We start from the raw sequence: 18,614 nt of genomic DNA on the forward strand, positions 1-18,614 counted from the left end.
CACAGGCACGTCCTCACACACAAATCCAAACACCTTTCCAGTAAATACTCTACAACATGTGCTGTCCCACGCATACAGCCATGCCCGCGTCCCGTACCCACAACACACACACACACACACACACACACACACACACACACACACACACACACACACACACACACACACACACACACACACACACACACACACACACACACACACACACACACACACACACACATACACCGTCTCCAAAAGAGTTGTCGCCTATCCATCTGTTAATAACCTGACTTTCAATTAATCACTTTGCTTCAGAAGTCACTCATATGAAAGCTACAACCCTCCTGATAGTGTAGTATAAAGAGAGTCATATATAAGAGTAGTATTTGTGTATATTTGTGTGTGTGTGTGTGTGTGTGTGTGTGTGTGTGTGTGTGTGTGTGTGTGTGTGTGTGTGTGTGTGTGTGTGTGTGTGTGTGTGTGTGTGTGTGTCTGTGTGTGTGTGTGTGTGTGTGTGTGTGTGTGTGTGTGTGTGTGTGTGTGTGTGTGTGTGTGTGTGTGTGTGTGTGTGTACTTACTGAATTGAACAATCTCCTGCATTTTCTCCCAGACTCTGAACTTCAAGTTGCCCAAGTGCTTTGCCACATTGATCAGAGCTCCTGAAAGCTTCTCTGGATTCTGCAGAGTACACTGGGCTCTGGAATAACATTCAGGAGTCAGTATTGGGTTTGGTTTCAGAACCACAGACAAGAGAAAGAAGGTCACTCACCTTTTCACTGTGCTCTTGTAGTTCTGCAAAGAAAAGGAATATTGTTACAACCACCTTTGCATTTATTTATTTTATTCATTTTGTGAGTTGCATCCATCAGTACCATGCCTTTCAACACTCAATGCAAGTAATGACATATATACACGCATGCACACATACAGTATTTTGTGTTATCCTGTAATAGTCTGTGAAGCTATCTTTTCATTTACTTTTTACTAACAGCTCTGTTCACCACAGTAACTGATAGTCTACTTGCCAGCCCATAGGGCCCTATAGTGAACCCGGAAATGTTTGGTACCCCAAAGTTTTTTGATGGAAATGTATAGTATAGGTCCCCAGTACATAGAAACTGCCAGATGCTACTTTTTAAATGTTGAACATTTTTTTTATTAGCATAATTTGCATAAATTAGCATAATCGCCTTTATGGCCTTATTACAGGATCAGTTTGACCAATCTACACAATCTTGGTGTGGTTTTGGGGGTTTTGGAGGATGCTGAATTCATTTGTGACATTTTTAAATGCCTGTCAGATTCAAAATGCCTCTTAATGTCAAGGGTAGACACATTTTATGCCTTTATCAGCTGATTTTGGCAACGTTTTTGGGTAATTTACATACCATAAACCTTACTTATTTCAATTATTTCTACCCATGGCCCTACTATATAAAGTAGATGAGCTACATCTATTGCCAAAGACATAGAATTAAGGTAGAGACTTGAGGTGCTGTAGTACAGCGGATGTGGAAAGTGAGTGAGGTCCTGATTTTCAGGAGTTTATTTTATGCAATCATATATGAAACATTTCATGGTTTGTGCTAACTTCAGTTAGGTATTTTAGTTTGAGGATCACTTGGTTTTTTTCTCACTTTTTGGAGGGGGAGGGGGGCACTAGTGTATGTGTTTTTTTCATTAGCATAATTAGCATAAATTAGCATAAGCGCCCTTATGGCCTTATTAAATGATCAGTTTGGCCAATCTACTCAATCCTGGTGTGGTTTTGGGGGTTTTGGAGGATGCTGAAGTCACTAGTGACTTTTATAAAATGCCTGCCAGGTTCACAATTCCAGTCCATATCAAGGGGGGGACTTGATAAGCTGATTTTGGCAATATATTTGGTGAAATACACACCTATTTTTCACCAAATGTAGAGAATAGAATGAATAGATAATAGATGATAATGCAGGTCAAGTGCCATTCAAAATGCGCAAAGCCACTGTACAGATTTTTTTATCACAATAAGAGAAAAAGCAAATTCAACTAAAAGAATAAAATAACAATAAACAAAGTAATTATAGCAATATAATTTCTTAGAGCATACATTAACATTTTATTGGAACCCCATGTAACAAGGGTGCAATAATGGGGATTTTTTCTCTATCAAAGAAGTATGACCTAAACCAAGAGAGTAAAGGTAAAGCCCCCTTGATGCCTACATATGATACGTAGACATATACGTATATATACGTATATATTACAACAGTAAGAACACATACAACACAATTATTTACAACTTGGGCTGGTTGCTATGCTAGCCAGCATCCAAAACTATTACACTGTACACATAGCTTCCCTACAGAGCCATCATCATCATCGTCACTGTCTGCATCTGTTATGGTCTCTTCTTCATAACAAGCTGGTGTGATCCAACTTGCATTAGGGTGCTGACCAGAAGGTAAAAACAGGTAAAATGTAGATAGAACCTTATTGCACTGAAATCGCAAAATGTTTTTAGGATTATAAGGTTCTATCTACCAAAACATCAAAATTAACAATAATTTCTGAACAAAACTCATAGATTACTAATAAAATAGTTGTAACAACACTGTTTAAAGAAAATTAAGTGGTATTTGGAGATTGCAGGCCACTGTATGTATTGCTGTACGATGCGATTTTGCACTGTATAATTGGGGCACTCTGTAGATCATAATTGGCATATGGAAAATGTTAATTTGATACACTAGACTTAAAGACACCTTCAATGAACTCTAAATCTGAAATATTTAAATCATTGAACATTTGGAAGTGGTGTTTTTAAAACAGGTAAAATGTAGATAGAACCTTATTGCAAAATGTTTTTAGAATTATAGGGTTCTATCTACCAAAACATAGAAATTAACAATGATTTCTGAACAAAACTCATAGATTACTAATACAATACAACTAATACAAATGTAACAACACTATTTAAAGAATATTAATTGGTATTTGGAGATTTCGGGCCACTGTAGGCCTATATGTATATATTGTATGTATTTATACAATACCCGTAGTTAGATAGAGATTAACCTAGATATTAAAAACCCTTGGTTATTAGGGGTTCAGGGGCTTGTTCCCTAAGAAAATGAGGGAAAAAAGTCAAATCTTAACACAATACCAGAATGTAGCCCAAAAATGTTTTTTTTGCCAAGGCCCATGGCCCAGTGTGGTGGAGAACCTATGTCCCAAGGGCCGTAATCATCTTATCCGGGCCCGATATACTTTTAATGTTATGCAGCTTCACATGAAATATGACATATTTTGTAAAGTATTCTTAGGAATTACATTTGCAATACAATTAAGTTGGTTAAGGTGGGGTCTGTTGTGAAGGTGGCTGCCTTCAATATAGGCCTAAAGTGCAGGGGGAAATCCTGATTTGTGTTCATAGTACAGATGCAAAAGTTTCTCCACCCCTGGCCAAGTGGTTAAGGAGACTTTAAAGCAGATTGTTACAGGTTTGAAACCCACCCTACCACTCAGTGTTTCACTCCCTGGCTGAGATGCCCTTGTGCAAGGAATCTAACCTCTTACTTCTCCAGGGACTGTAGCCAATATTCTGTACCAATACCTTGTACTGTAAGTCCCTTTGGATGAAAAGCATATGGTAAGTGTAGGCCTAATATTATGTAATTTAATGTAAAATACCAGGTGTAGATCTGTTAGCACTGCATTACAATTCAAATATACATTAGAGTTAAGTGAAATATTTTTGTATAGTATGGAGTTGTGTTTCTAAAATATTGCATTCTGCAGTAAAACTGCACTATTGCTGCCAGACTATTCCAGGGCTGCATATAATACATTACCCACTTTTACCAGGTAGCCTACCTGTTTTTCACTTTCCAGGGATGAATAATGATATGCACAATGTTTTAAAAGTGATATTGAAACTGTAGCGTGGATGATGAGCTTTAGGGCCCCCTTGGTTCTTGCGGTCACTTGGCCTGGGTCAGTGTAATCTGTCATTGAGACCACTACATTATCTTAAATAGACCTAATAAAAGCTACACAATCTTAAATATGCTAAAAGCCTCCAGAAAATCTTAACTATACAGCCATCGGATTAAATTAACAAAAAAAGCCCAATAGGATATGCAGCACCTGTTCCAGGTGGCACCTGGGAAAGGTTAGCCATGGCAAAATTAGATAGATAGGCCTAGATAGATAGGCCTAACGATATTTTATTGTAACGTGTGTCCCATTATTGGCGTGGGAACCAAAATGTGTCAACAATAATAATAGTGAACCAAAGCCATTGTATATTAGTCAGATTACCATGCTGGTAGCCTACACCATGCGCAACCAGCGAGCACTTACAAGCGCTGTCTATAGTCTTGAACACGTGCGTAAAGATTGCTGTCATTACTATCTTCCTACAGGGACTGCTTAGCTTGGTAAAATCAATTGTGATAGCATCTCATCGTAAAAGCTATGTGATAAGGTAGGCTTAATATTGATAGCCTAAGTTTGGTCATGTCCATGATAGGCCACTTTATGAGCAATTCTGACCCAACGCAACGCAAAACCTAATGTTGCCTCACGTAAGCACAGCTAATTGGCAAGCATGGGATTAAGAATTGCCACGTTTGTTCTTTGAATGTGTTTCGACCTCAACTTTCTAACGTGGGCTACATCAGTGTCACTGTAAGTTGCAAGATCTGTCCAACTTGGTGCATAGCTCCGCCTTTTGCTGATCAAATAAGCGGGGGTACATTGGAGTCGCCGTCCTTGCTTTGAATGGCAAACAGAAGCTCATATTTGCAACATTTTGCGAGGCAATGTTAGCACTGAGACCGGAGACATGCGTTGGTATCATAACAAATGAAAAAGCAGCTGATTAGCCGCTTTGCAAAGCTGCTACATTCAATTGCGTCAGATAGAACCCTATAATTCTAAGTTGAAGTGCAGTTTTGCAGATAGAACCTTATGGTTCTGAGGATTAAACGGTGAAAAATGCATAAAACGTTAAAAAACACATTCTAGGATGTAAAGCAGTGCTACTATAATATGACTATGGCAATAACTCAATTTCGACCAAAATGTCAGATAGAACCCTATAATCCTAAGGCGACGATATGTTGAAGACAATGTTGTTGAAAGAGCCAATTCTGTGAGCTATGAACGCTGGGGTAATGAAGCAATCTACCCATAGCCGGTCCATGAGCCAGGCCTGATTTACAGTTTTTCTCGATTGCCTCCACACAAGTTCTGGTACTTCACACACAATTCTCGGAACATCTCACCCATTTCCCAACTCCCCTAACCAATGTCACTGAACACTAAACACAATTCCTACTTAACACTCAAATTCCAGTTTTAAAACACACTCTTTTCACACCATTACACACAATTCTCTGGATTACACTCAATTTTCATAAAGAAAAACACTGGGTTTCTCATGGAACACACTGTCATTCACAACACTACAATCAACTGCAACTATGTTCACTTCCTCATCACATGGGCAAACTCTCTTCATACCGGTTTACAATCTGAAATCATCACCCCATAAGGACACACATTGCATGTCATATTGATGAAAAATGAGTGGATGCAAGGAGAAAACCCATTTGTTTAGTTTTTGAACTCAAAACTATGTTATACAAGACATAACTTTCATGTGGTTACCCAATATTTTACAATACATTAGTGCAATTTTTACGTAAATATTTTTAAAAATATGTAAAATATATACACGTCTGTGTACTCCGAAGCTTAAACCAATATTTCAGTATTTTACTACAGAAAAATACCCTCTTTAGTAAGTAGAACACTGAAGAAAATAAGTTTCTACTGTGTTTCAAGTTGAGTATAGAGTTTTTTTCATAGCAATAGGCTATACAGTAATGTAATGGTTTTTTTGTACTGCCAAATAGGCAGTATTGTGTTATTTTTGTGAAAAAGACATACAAATCTTTCTGTTTCTGTTTGTGTGTTGTGGGAATGAAGTTTTTCCAACTTATGTCACAGTATCCATGCAATCCAGAACAAAAAAGCCCAAGTTACTGGGAGAAATTAGTTTTACCCTGTGCCCAACAGTGTTTTAATGGGTCTGCAAATGTGTATTGTAGTGACTGTCTGTGTGTGTCATTTGACGACAAAATGAGTTTTTTAGAAGAGAGTACATTGTTTTGAGACAAGACGTGCATTTTTCAGAGGTAGTGAAGAGTTTGGCCCGTTGTGTGTGAGGTTTGGAGATTTGTGTGTAGAGTTTTGAGAATTCGAAGACCGATTCCGAAAATTGTGTGTAGGCAATCGAGAAAAACTGTAAGATTGAGGTCATACCTCCATATGCAGTCCCTATGAGCTCCTCCAGGCCAGTTAAATTAATCATATGACCGAATGAGCCAATGAATGACAGGAGGGTCTGCATCATCCCAGGTCTCTGTATGACTGATCATTGTTGTGGATCACGCCATTTGATCTGACAGACAATCATGTACAGCTTCATTTTAAAAAATCCTGTATGTTACTATAGCTCATGCCAAGGTTCTTAAGCGAGTATCTAGGTAGGTATGAAATGGTACTAATAACTATATGTCCTTGCTGACTTGAAATGTCCTGAGTTTACTAAGTAGGTGAAGTAGGTTTTTTTAAATATCAAGTCTACGTGCAGTGAGAAAGACAGGGAGGTGTCCATTTCGGTGCTTAGGTACCTAAAAACTTCCACTTACTCCTGTCTGCCCTTGGATGGAGAGTGGCTGGAGTTGATGTCTTGTCTCTGCCCCCAGCTCCTTTGTCTTTGAGACATTCAGCTCAAAGGAAAGTTCTACAAAAGTTTGGCGCTGGTTGTCAACTACCTCCAGGTAGCGATTTGGAGCATCAGGGACAGACATATGTGCCACCAAGTCAATGTCATGAGCATATTTACCCCATTGAAAAATACTTGCTGTGGTCTGTCCAGCAAAAAATATTTAATACACTGGGTAAGTGCTGGATGGATCTGAAGGTTGGAGAGCTGCTGGAGGAGTGTGTCAATATGCACAGTGTTGAATGCAGTCTGTGAACAGGATCCTGGTGTGTGGGTGTATTGAGTCCAGGTTCCTGGCTACTGTGTCCAGAAGTGAGAGGCTTGCATTCTCCACACCGGCATTCCCTGTAGGCGAACTGGTGTGGATCCAGCTGGTCTGACACCATAGAGGAAAGAAGGCCACATCATTCTCTCCATACACTTGCACAGCACAGATGTTAATGCCACTGGTCTGTAGTCCTGGAGATCTTTAGCAGTTGACTTCTTCGGGATGGGGATGATGGTGGATTCTCTCCATTGGTCAGGGGTCCAGGAGATGCTGAAACAGCGTGGTGAGAACACCACTCAGCTGGATGAAGCATTCTTTCAGTTCCCATTTGTCCCAGTCATTGAGTGAGATGGATACAGAAGCACTGGATAAAACCATGAAGCCCAAGATACACAAAGAGGATGAGGAGGGACAATGTTATGAGAAAACTCTAACTCACTCACCACAGACTCCACAACCCTCCACCACATTATCAGTGGGCAGGTGGCAGATGTAAAGGTCAATGTGCAAGATGCAGTGGAAATTGGACAAAGACATGACCCGGTGGGATTTCATGCAACCATCTCAAAAAAAGTTGTGACAATGAAAATAAAGACAAAAGGGTTTAAAGTCGAAAGAAAGATCATATATGCATGGTTTGCTCAACTGCTGATGGCATGAACCCAGAGAAAAGTAAAGTTGTCTACAGTCTTTGACTATGAGCTGAATCCTGTCCCAGTTTCAATCATGGATGAAAATGGATGCCTAAGGAAAGGCAACAAGTCTACCATTGTCCAGCTTTCCTCACCTCATCCTTACATGTTACAATATACCTAACCAATAACAACAGGTTACAAGAATCAAGGGGATCATGGTGAAGAAGAGACCATAACAGATGAAGACAGTGACGATGATGATGATGATGGCTCTGTAGAGAAGCTATGTATACAGTGTCATAGTTACGGATGCTGGCTAGCATAGCAACCAGCCCAAGTTGTGAGTAATTGTGTTGTTTGTGTTCTTACTGTTGTAATTGATATATGTCTACGTATCATATGTAGGCATCAAAGGGGCTTTACCTTTACTCTCTTGGTTTAGGTCATACTTCTTTGATAGAGAACAATTTCCCATCATTGCACCCTTGTTACATGGTGTTCCAATAAAATTTGTAATGTATGCTCTAAGAAATTATATTGCTATAATTACTTTGTTTATTGTTATTTTATTCTTTTAGTTTAATTTGCTTTTTCTCTTATTGTGATAAAAAAAATTCTGTACAGTGGCTTTGCGCATTTTGAATGGCACTTGACCTGCATTATCATCTATTATCTATTCATTCTATTCTCTACATTTGGTGAAAAATAGGTGTGTATTTTACCAAATATATTGCCAAAATCAGCTTATCAAGTCCCCCCCTTGATATGGACTACAATTGTGAACCTGGCAGGCATTTTATAAAAGTCACTAGTGACTTCAGCATCCTCCAAAACCACACCAGGATTGAGTAGATTGGCCAAACTGATCATGTAATAAGGCCATAAGGGCGCTTATGCTAATTTAGGCTAATTATGCTAATAAAATACACATTCAATAGTGCCCCCCCCTCCAAAAAGTGAGAAAAAACACAAGTGATACTCAAACTAAAATACCTAACTGAAGTTAGCACAAACCATGAAATGTTTCATATATGATTGCATAAAATAAACTCCTGAAAATCAGGACCTCACTCACTTTCCACATCCGCTGTACTACAGCACCTCAAGTCTCTACCTTAATTCTATGTCTTTGGCAATAGATGTAGCTCATCTACTTTATATAGTAGGGCCATGGGTAGAAATAATTGAAATAAGTAAGGTTTATGGTATGTAAATTACCTAAAAACGTTGCCAAAATCAACTGATAAAGACATAAAATGTGTCTACCCTTGACATTGAGAGGCATTTTGAATCTGACAGGCATTTAAAAATGTCACAAATGAATTCAGCATCCTCCAAAACCCCCAAAACCACACCAAGATTGTGTGGATTGGTCAAACTGATCCTGCTATAAGGCCATAAAGGCGATTTTGCTAATTTATGCTAATTATGCTAATACAAAAATTGCTCAACATTTACAAAGTAGCATCCGGCAGTTTCTATGTACTGGGGACCTATACTATACATTTCCATCAAAAAACTTTGGGGTACCAAACATTTCCGGGTCCCCTATCCTGGCAAGTAGACTATGATGGTCAAATAAAGAGTGAAAAGGTTAGGCTACTGATAATGTGTGTCTGATTAATTACAACAAACAAATAAACAAACAAACACACAGACTCACGTACAGCCGGACAACCCAAGTTAGGCTACCTTCCGGCAGGCGAAGACACAATAATGATCTCATTGCCTAAAGATGGAGTGTAACCTACCTGCAGGAAAGTGACATCATCAGCTTCCATCTCCTCTTCTATGGCTCTGATTGATTCTGAAAGAGATGAGATCTCTTTGCTCAGCTTTTCAATCTTCTCCTTCATCATCTGACTCTTCTGCTCCTCTTCCTCCCTCAGTGCAGCTGTCCTGGCTGCCTCTTCATCTCGAAGAAACTGGTGAAGCTTCTCAAACTCTTCCTTGATCTGCTTCTCTGTGTTATGAACTTGAGTCTACAAACACATCAGACACATACAAGACAAGGCACATAAAGGAATTAGCTAGTTATATTTTATCTATAAACCCTCAAATCAACATGACACTTCTTCCTTAATGTACTGATCCATGTCTCACCTTAATGTGAGCTGCTGTTTGACCACAGAGGAGTTTAACTTCTTCAAATGTCTTCAGTTTCTCCTTTAATGGATGCATTTTGATCTTCAACTCATCCTGAAAGGAATTAACACTCCTTTAGGTCACAGAGTAATGTCAAAATAATTTGCTACAACACCATGTAACTATATGAATAATTTCTCACCTTGCGTTCAGGTGCTGCTTCATCTATGGGTCTAATGTTGTGATTTTTGTGTTTCACTGAGTCTCGACAAACCCAGCACACAGTTTCTTTATCGTCCAGACAGAAGGCCTTGAGTTTCTCTCTATGCTGAAGGCAGAGCACCTCAGACCCTGTTGAAGCTCTCTGACTCATCTCCTGTAGGAATGTCTCACACAAGTTCCTTAACGCCATGTTGGGTGGATAAAAGTCTTTTGAGCATTTTCTCCTGCAATAGGGACATTCTCTTGATCCATTCTTCTCCCAGAACTGTTGCAGACAGGACTTACATACACTGTGAGAACACGTCAGTATGACAGGATCCTTGTAGATGTCACAGCACACAGGACAGGTGAGATCTTCTTCGAATTTTGATGCCATTTTCTCCTATACAAGATAAAATAGTAAAACATAGTCAAATATAGCTGCAAGCAGCAATGCGGGGCCAAGCAGTAAACTTGCCAAAGTCGCCACGGCAACAGAAGGGACTGCAGCGCCCCCTTTGGCCCAAAATGTTGGCAATGTTGGTGTGCATTCCTTGGAGGGGAGTGTGATCACATAATCCAAGTTTAGTTTGAATCCGTTGAAGAGCTGCCGAGATATGAGCTCACTTTCTGTTACCTGTTGGTGGCGCTAGAGAGTTTGAGCTTGGGGTCTGGATTTTTTTGTGGGAGGTCATGGGATGGACTAGTATGTGTGCAAAAAATCCTAACAGAATCTGACTAACGGTTGCTGAGATATGACCTCACTTCCTGTTTTGCCACCTTAATGACAATTTTGATTGGCTGTCACCAGCAAACGATAAGAGGTGTCCAAAATTCTTTAAATATCCTAAAGCATACCAGTCCCAAGATGAAGTGTACCCTTTTGTAGGGCATTCTGACAAAAATTGTGGGATAAGTAGCATTTTTATTGAATTTCACAAAATTCAAAATGGCGGACTTTTTTCTTCTGTTTGACATGAAGTCATATAGTGCGTTGGATTCGGCTTGGCCCAAGGATTCTAGTGATAGTATTATTTTCAAAATTAGGCATACAGTGTAAACGCTACAGGCAAAAATGTAGCTAAAAATTTGACCTGTTGGTGGCGCTACAGAGTTTGAGCTGGGGATCTGATTTTCTTTGTGGTAGGTCTTGGGATGGACTACTATTTGTGTACAAAATCCCAGACTAATTCGACAAACGGTTGCTGAGATATGACCTCACTTCCTGTTTTGCCACTTTTACGACAATTTTGATTGGCTGTCACGGCTAAACGATAAAAGGTATCCAATATTCCTTGAGACCCCATATGTAACTCAGTCCAGAGATACTATATACCAAGTTTCGGGCGAATTGGTCAAAAATTGCGGGAAAAATAGCATTTTTATTGAATTTTACAAAATTCAAAATGGCGGGAAAACTATCCTGGCGGAAAATGACGTCATATAGTGCGTTGGATTCGTCTTGGCCCAAGGATTCCAGGGATACCAAGTTTATGAAAATTGCCCCAGCGGTTCAAAAGTTACAAGCAGAAATGTACCTGCAACTTTGACCTGCTGGTGGCGCTAGAGTGTTGGGATTGGGGACCTATAAATCGCTGTGGATAAGGCTGAGACTGTCCCTAATGTGTGTGCCAATTTACAGCATTTTCCTACCTACGGTTCTATGGGCTGCCATAGACTTGCTAAGGAGAAGAAAGGTGCCTAGATAATAATAATAAGCAGAAAACCTACTAACTCTATAGGGGCCTTCGCCAGCTTCGCTGCTTGGCCCCTAATAAAACATGGATAGGCTACCTATTCCAATCCTGCATGAGATATCACTGCAGGTCACTGCCCAATCAATAATTTACAGTCTTCGTCAGTTCTGTGTGTGTGTGTGTGTGTGTGTGTGTGTGTGTGTGTGTGTGTGTGTGTGTGTGTGTGTGTGCGTGCATATGTGTGTCTTGCCGTACAACTAATGGCCACTGGATGAATGTTACCAGCTAATCAGGAATATGAATTCACAAAATGAGGACTTTCCTCTCCAGAATATTACATTACGTCAACCTAATTGCAATATTTGCAAGACAATTCCACAATAGCCAAAGTTTAAAGTAGGCCTACTTATGATACACCAGCTCTCGGCACCTGTTGCAGCTCGTTTACTGTCATATTGATTTGGTGGAATGAGAAGTTTTAACGTTAGTCTACTGTATTAAAGTAATTTCATTGTGAATGTATTAATATAAACATGCCCCATTCATTCTGTAAGCCATTAAACAAAAGGAAAAAGTCTTCTATTGAAGAAAAAAGCGCCACATACCTGTTCAAGTGTTACGGAGGAATAGCTGCCCTCTGTACCTTAGACTTCACTTCCTTATTATCTAAGGAGGGCAAGGGAGAGTGGAAGAGGGAGGGACTCAGACAGGCAGAAGCAGCAGGCATTGTAGTCTAGGGTATTTCACTGCAGGAGATAGCCAAACTAAGGTAGGTCAGTAACATTAGCAAATCCTTCAAAGCAACCGATTTATGGTTTTGTCGCTTAAGCGTTCCCAACCATTTTTGTCACGAGACCCCATTTTGACATCCCACATTTCTGGGGATTTTCACAAGAAATAATACATGACTGAACTACATAATATCAGGGTGTTAAACCAATAGATATTGATGACTTAAATTGTAAAAAAAAAAAAAAAAAGTTGAATAGTTATGTCGTATTACTTATACCCCAGAGTTGAACAACATTGCCTTAATGTCATAAGTACAGTAGATCTTTGAAAATTGAAAGTTTTTGTGCGAGAAGGAACATAACATGTCAACCTGATGGACCTCATTCCCACTGAGGAGACGCCCTTACCTGGGAGACAAGAGGGGCCTGTACATAGAGGTAGAAAATAACACTAGAGAGGACACAGCAATTTGCGACAGCACTGGGAAATGGCAGCTGGAGCTTCCCAAATTCCGTAGGTAGTGTAGGTACCTGTAGGCAATGCAAGTCAATGGAGAACACGCCCACCCCTGTCAAGAAATTGACTAAAACTGTGTAAATATGAAGTAACACTTTAATCAAAGACCAGATTTGAAATGTCAGGCTAAATATCTACTTAAATCATATGAGTCGATAAAATACATTTAAAAATCAAATAATATCTTTTATGAACATAGTTAGCAACACACTTCAACTATTGTCCTTGTATAGTGTGTTGATGGGCATTTTCACATGATTAAGCCATTTTTGACAGAGGTGAGCCTCGTTCTCCGTTAATTTCCATTTCTCTGATCTACCTACAGATAATGGCCACTACAGATTGCCGTAAAAGGGGGTCGGGGTCCTCTCTAGTGTTTTTTCTACCTCTATGGGCCTGTACTAAGAAGCTGGTTCAGGAGTAAAGCAGGTTAAGTTAAGAGGTAAATCATCTAATAGAGGAGCCTGGAGTCCTCATTGTCTTTAGAACCCAGAGGACTCCAGGCTCTTCTATTAGATGATGTACCTCTTAAATGAACCTACTTTACTGCTGAACCAGCTTCTTAATATACACATGAAGGACGTGACGTTTTCCATGTGCGTTACGCCCATTTGTGGGGGAAAACAGTCAATGCAAGTCAATTGGTGATGTTGGGGTTTAATAAACGAAAGATAAGGACCTGTAGACTAGCGTTGTTCATGCGCAACATGCCGAAAACGTGTAGTGTTGCTGGCTGTTCAAATAATATTGCCAAACAGCCGTGACTGAAGCATGTACTGTGTTCATTTAGGGTAGCCGATAGCATGTAAGTTGATGAGACATTCGGTTTGTTTTCACCCATAAAGGGGCGTAACGCACATTTAGGAGCAAAGTACCCGGATGGTCGTTCATGCGTATAGGCCCAAGGACTGGAGGGATGTGGAGCACATGTGGGTGAGGAGGATGAAAACAAACCTGAACATTGAACTCCACATCTGCAGACAGCTGTTACACCTTTTTAGAACTATTTCAACACACCTTTTCAAAAATACCTTCATAATACCGAAAACTGTGTTAGTTTTGTAGCACATGTGGGTGAGGAGGATGAAAACAAACCCCTCATGACTGATGAGCTTCACATCTGCTGACAGCTGATTGGTCGAGTGAATAGTCCTCGAGTCACACATCTCAAGGAAAGACGAAATGACAACAGGGAGACTTGTTTGAACACAAATAGTAATCTTTATTCACGGAACTGTTTCATTTAACATGTTTATATCCAAATGGAGATGCTGCTTCAAAAGCTCAATGAAATATAAAATGATGTAATGATTTCTCCAAAGGCGTACCCAAATGTTTACATGCCATGTGGGGAAGACTAGCACTGATTGGACTAATATTTGGACTTGTACCCCTATGAGGAGAGCAGCAGGTTGGGCCAGTACATGTTCCCAGAGGACACACTTTACTCTACTACTACTATTCTATACACCATTAGACAAGAGAGAGGTCCATGCGGCTGACCCAGGTTCGATTCCCGGCCCGGGTCCTTTGCCGACCCCTCCTCGTCTCTCTCCCAATTCGCTTCGTGTCCACCTCTCACACTGTCCTATCAAATAAAGTCGAAAAACAAAAAGAACTAGAACGGGCACTCGGTAGAGCGCAAACCATCGCCTACGCCACTTATTTTTTTTTTGGCCATCTTCAGAGTCTAGTATGGAGATTGTGGTGGACACATTTCTGAAATTTTAATGTCATTTGTTTCATAAAAATCGGTCCAGAATTGACCGAGTTAAGATGAGAAACTATACTTCTACTTGAATTTCGCAAGGTCTTGACCCCACTGACCGTTGACCCCCAACCGCTAAAAAACGTATGGACACCACCATGACGTGTGGCACATCACAAGATCGGGAATTGAATTCTGCACATCTTGGCACTGGTTTCAGGCAAATCGGACCTTTGACCCAATCACTCCCAAAAAGTAATCGATTGTTCCTTGGGTCATGACCAATCATCCCACTAAATTTCATAAAAATCGGCTCAGTTCTGTCTGAGTTATACGAAGTACAAACAAACAAACATATTCACAAATAAATAAATAAATACACAGCGGTCAAAACATAACCTTCGCGACAAAGTCGGCGAAGGTAATTAAAATCTACAACAAAAAGACAAGAGGTGCAATCATTAATGAAAAAGTGTAATTTTAACAAAACGTATTCTTTATGAATCAACTACATAATTAAACTAGAAGCACTCATAGAGCGCAGAGCTCTGCCAAGGAAGCTGCTTGATAGAACATTTGACTGTTACACCCCAAGTCTTTCTGCCTTCTTTTTGTTGAGTCCCCGCAACAATTTCTGGTCACTAGGGGCATCTAGATATATAGGCCAGCAATGGTGAAGAATCGTTTAAAAAGTCCTGGTTCCGGTTTGTGATCCGGATCACCGCCAGAATGTATTCACTTGTTCCTTGGGTCATTACTAACAACTCCACAAAGTTTCTTCAGGGGGGAATTTTTCAAAACCAAAGTTGCTTAATACATTAGCTACTTTGTTGTTTTCAATGCATTTTCCCATTCACAACTACCGAAGTTGCTAACAGGCTAACAACTTCTCTTTTGAGAAACTCACCCCAGTTGATTAGTTTTTGAGTTATGCTGCTGACAGGATCTTTCCAAAAGTCCTGGTTTCGATCCGTGATCCGGATCACCACCAGAATTTAATCACTTGTTCCTTGGGTCATTAGCAATAACTAAAGAAAGTTCCGTCAAATTCTGTTGATTAGTTCTTAAGTTATGCTACTGACAAACAAACAAACAGACAGACAGACAGACAGACAGACAGACAGACAGACAGACAAACAAACAGACAAACCAACACGACCGAAAACATGACCTCCTTGGCGGAGGTGAAAATGGTCAATTTGCCCTGTAAGGTCTCAGTAATGTCTGACCCTGTATTGGTGGCCCTGCCCATTTGAGTATTGTGTACAAAAATTATAAAGGACCGTCACAGCAAGACTACCTGTATATCAGTGTAAGTCTTACATCAGCAAATAATGTGTTAGTGCGGTGCATTCTCTCTCTCTCTCTCTCTCTCTCTCTCTCTCTCTCTCTCTCTCTCTCTCTCTCTCTCTCTCTCTCTCTCTCTCTCTCCTTCGCTCTCTCTCTCTCTCCATCTCTGACACACACACACACACACACACACACACACACACACACACACACACACACACACACACACACACACACACACACACACACACACACACACAGCTCTAGTCCCTGTGCTGCTCTACTGTTATTGAGGACTTCAGTGGAAGCATCCTCAGAGGACAGGCATTACAAGCAATATTAAAATATGGAAACATTCTCTCAGTGAAAGTGTGTGTGAAGGTGTGTAAATGTGTGTTATTATCGGGGTCAGAGAATGACAGCTTTCCTCTGTCCCAGTCCAGCTGCACTCTGATCCTCTGGAGTTTCTGCTTCACTGTGAGAAGAGTGGAGGGCTGTGGTGGGGCACACACTCCATATTTACCAATATTGTAATACAGTATACATACCACCGCCCACTCAAGGAGCTGAAGTCCCCATTGCTCTGGAGAGACTCTGCCATCACACCCACAGCCCACAATGTGTTGTCCCTCCCCAACATCCACATCCCAGCAGTGTGTCCCTGAGTTAAAGCCCTCGTAGCCCAGGAGACAGAAAGCCTAATCAAATCTCTCTGGGTTATCAGGAAGTTGCTGTTTCTTATCACCACGCCTCACACTGGTCTGATCCTCAGACAGGATGAGTCGTGGGTGTGCAGTGTTGGGGTCTAGAGTAACAGGAGCTGCAGAGAGGGAGAAAACACACAGAAGCTTAACAATAAAGGCACGTTCAGGCCGACATAGAACCGTGCCGGTGCCCGTTTCAGCACCTAATCTCAAACCAAAAGTCTGAGCGTGCGGGACTAGAGAGTAAAATACTTGTTTTTTTCCTCTGCGTACCATGACAACATTGTGGATGTCAGCAGGTTTATCTGGGTAACAAATGGTCACATACAGAACAGTGCAGAGCCCTGTATGAGCGTGTGTGGTTTGTAGGTAAGCACATCAGTTCTGACTGGTGCGGGCAGTATGAGTGTTATGGAATGGTGATGTGAATGACAGTAACACACATGAGCTGAACACCGAACTGAATGGTCTCTATGTGTGCGCCAGGGTTTCAGCATGTCACTGTGTCTAACAGTATGTTTATTTGAGTGCGCCGTATGGGTGTGTGGGCCTGTGTGCCTCTGCATGTGTGTGTCTCAGCTTATGTGCGTGTAGGCCTAATAAATGATGCTCTACTCTACTCTACTCTAGTTCTTGTTCTGCTGCTGCCCTCTGCTGGATACATGCGGTACTGACTTTATTTGCAGGCAGGAGTCAGGACACAGGTTACAGCTCACCCAATAAGTGGTTATTATCTGACCTCCCGCCCCCTCTCCTCTTGCTCGCATCCTTGTGCTTCACTGATGCTCTACCTCCATGAGGAAAACAATAAAGTTTCCTCACAGTCAGCATAACAAGCACAACTTTTTGGGGACTTTTACCCATTCAACATCCCTATTGCAAATGAGAGAATGTCCTTTGAATTGCACTTTGGTGAGATATTGAGTAAAACTTTGCCTTGCATCCCTAAGTCACAAGCAAAACCTATTTTGCCTTCAAACATGGGATTTCCATTAGGCTTTATTTTCATTTTAAAAACTAAAATGAACACTGTTAGACATTTTTGCAACTATTTCAAACTATGAATGCTTTCTCAATCTGCACAGATTCAACACACCTTTTCAAAAAAATGCCTTGCTTATATCAAAAATGTATCAAATGTATGCAGAGACCCGTACTGAAGATTTTTTTTTGGTTGAGTGAATTGGCCTCAAGTTGCACATTTCAAGGAAATACAGAATGACAATAGCAAGAGTTTGGAAGCAAATAGTAAGTTTTATTACAGTTTTTTCTGTTCGCTAAAGCACATTTTTTGCAACCTTTGGCTGCTTTTGCTGAACTCCTCACACAGATGCACAAACCTATAACCAAATCAGCCAAACTAATAGCACAAAAACTGATTAGCACTCAGTTTGTAATGTTATAAAACACACTTTGCATAACTGTAAACACAACTCACTGCTTTGCACACAATTTGCAAATTATAAACACAGTCCTAGAAAAAATATACGCATTCGTGGATATGTTGTACACTACAATACCAATTCTTAGACAACATGTGACAGGAGAAAACACCTTTAGATGATCTCTTCACCTGGCAACCGGCATGCTGTATAAATAAGTCACAGATAAGCTTTCCGTGTAGAAAATAATGGAAGGAGAAAGAAACACCAGAATAGTGAGGATCAGAGGAGGGTGGGGAAAGGGAGAAAAGAGACAAAGACACAAAGAATCAAAGATGACACATTCGTTGACCATGTCATCAACCATGGCATGAGCTACAGGAAAGCTGGTGAAAGGGCTCAACCCAATCTGAGCCGCTACACTGTAGAGAGCATAAAGCAAAACATTTCACGCTGAGAACCGGTATGTAGAGTCATTTCATACTCAACAGCGCAGTGTAGCAAATATGTACAGAGACAATGTAGTATATACTGACTGTAATGTGTGAAATACAGTAATGTACAAGTGATGGGATTGCTACTTTACAGAATTACTAGAATTCTGAGAGCAGGCGGCAGAGAACAACTGTGTGTTCA

General features: G+C 40.5%; 1 protein-coding gene across 1 annotated transcript in view; it reads right to left on the reverse strand.

Annotated features, from left to right (window-relative positions):
• The window catches only part of LOC134435978 (zinc-binding protein A33-like), a 12,647-nt gene extending 2,301 nt beyond the window's left edge, over positions 1-10,346 (reverse strand). The window contains exons 1-5 of the mRNA XM_063185009.1: positions 9,951-10,346; positions 9,767-9,862; positions 9,415-9,645; positions 752-774; positions 561-679 (exon numbers count right to left, since the gene is read on the reverse strand). Of these exons, the coding sequence (XP_063041079.1) occupies positions 561-679; positions 752-774; positions 9,415-9,645; positions 9,767-9,862; positions 9,951-10,346 (865 nt within the window). The remainder of the gene's footprint in view (positions 1-560; positions 680-751; positions 775-9,414; positions 9,646-9,766; positions 9,863-9,950) is intronic.
• Positions 10,347-18,614: the final 8,268 nt, after the last annotated feature.

This window comes from Engraulis encrasicolus, chromosome 20 (genome assembly GCF_034702125.1).
Source record: "Engraulis encrasicolus isolate BLACKSEA-1 chromosome 20, IST_EnEncr_1.0, whole genome shotgun sequence".
NCBI lineage: Eukaryota > Metazoa > Chordata > Actinopteri > Clupeiformes > Engraulidae > Engraulis > Engraulis encrasicolus.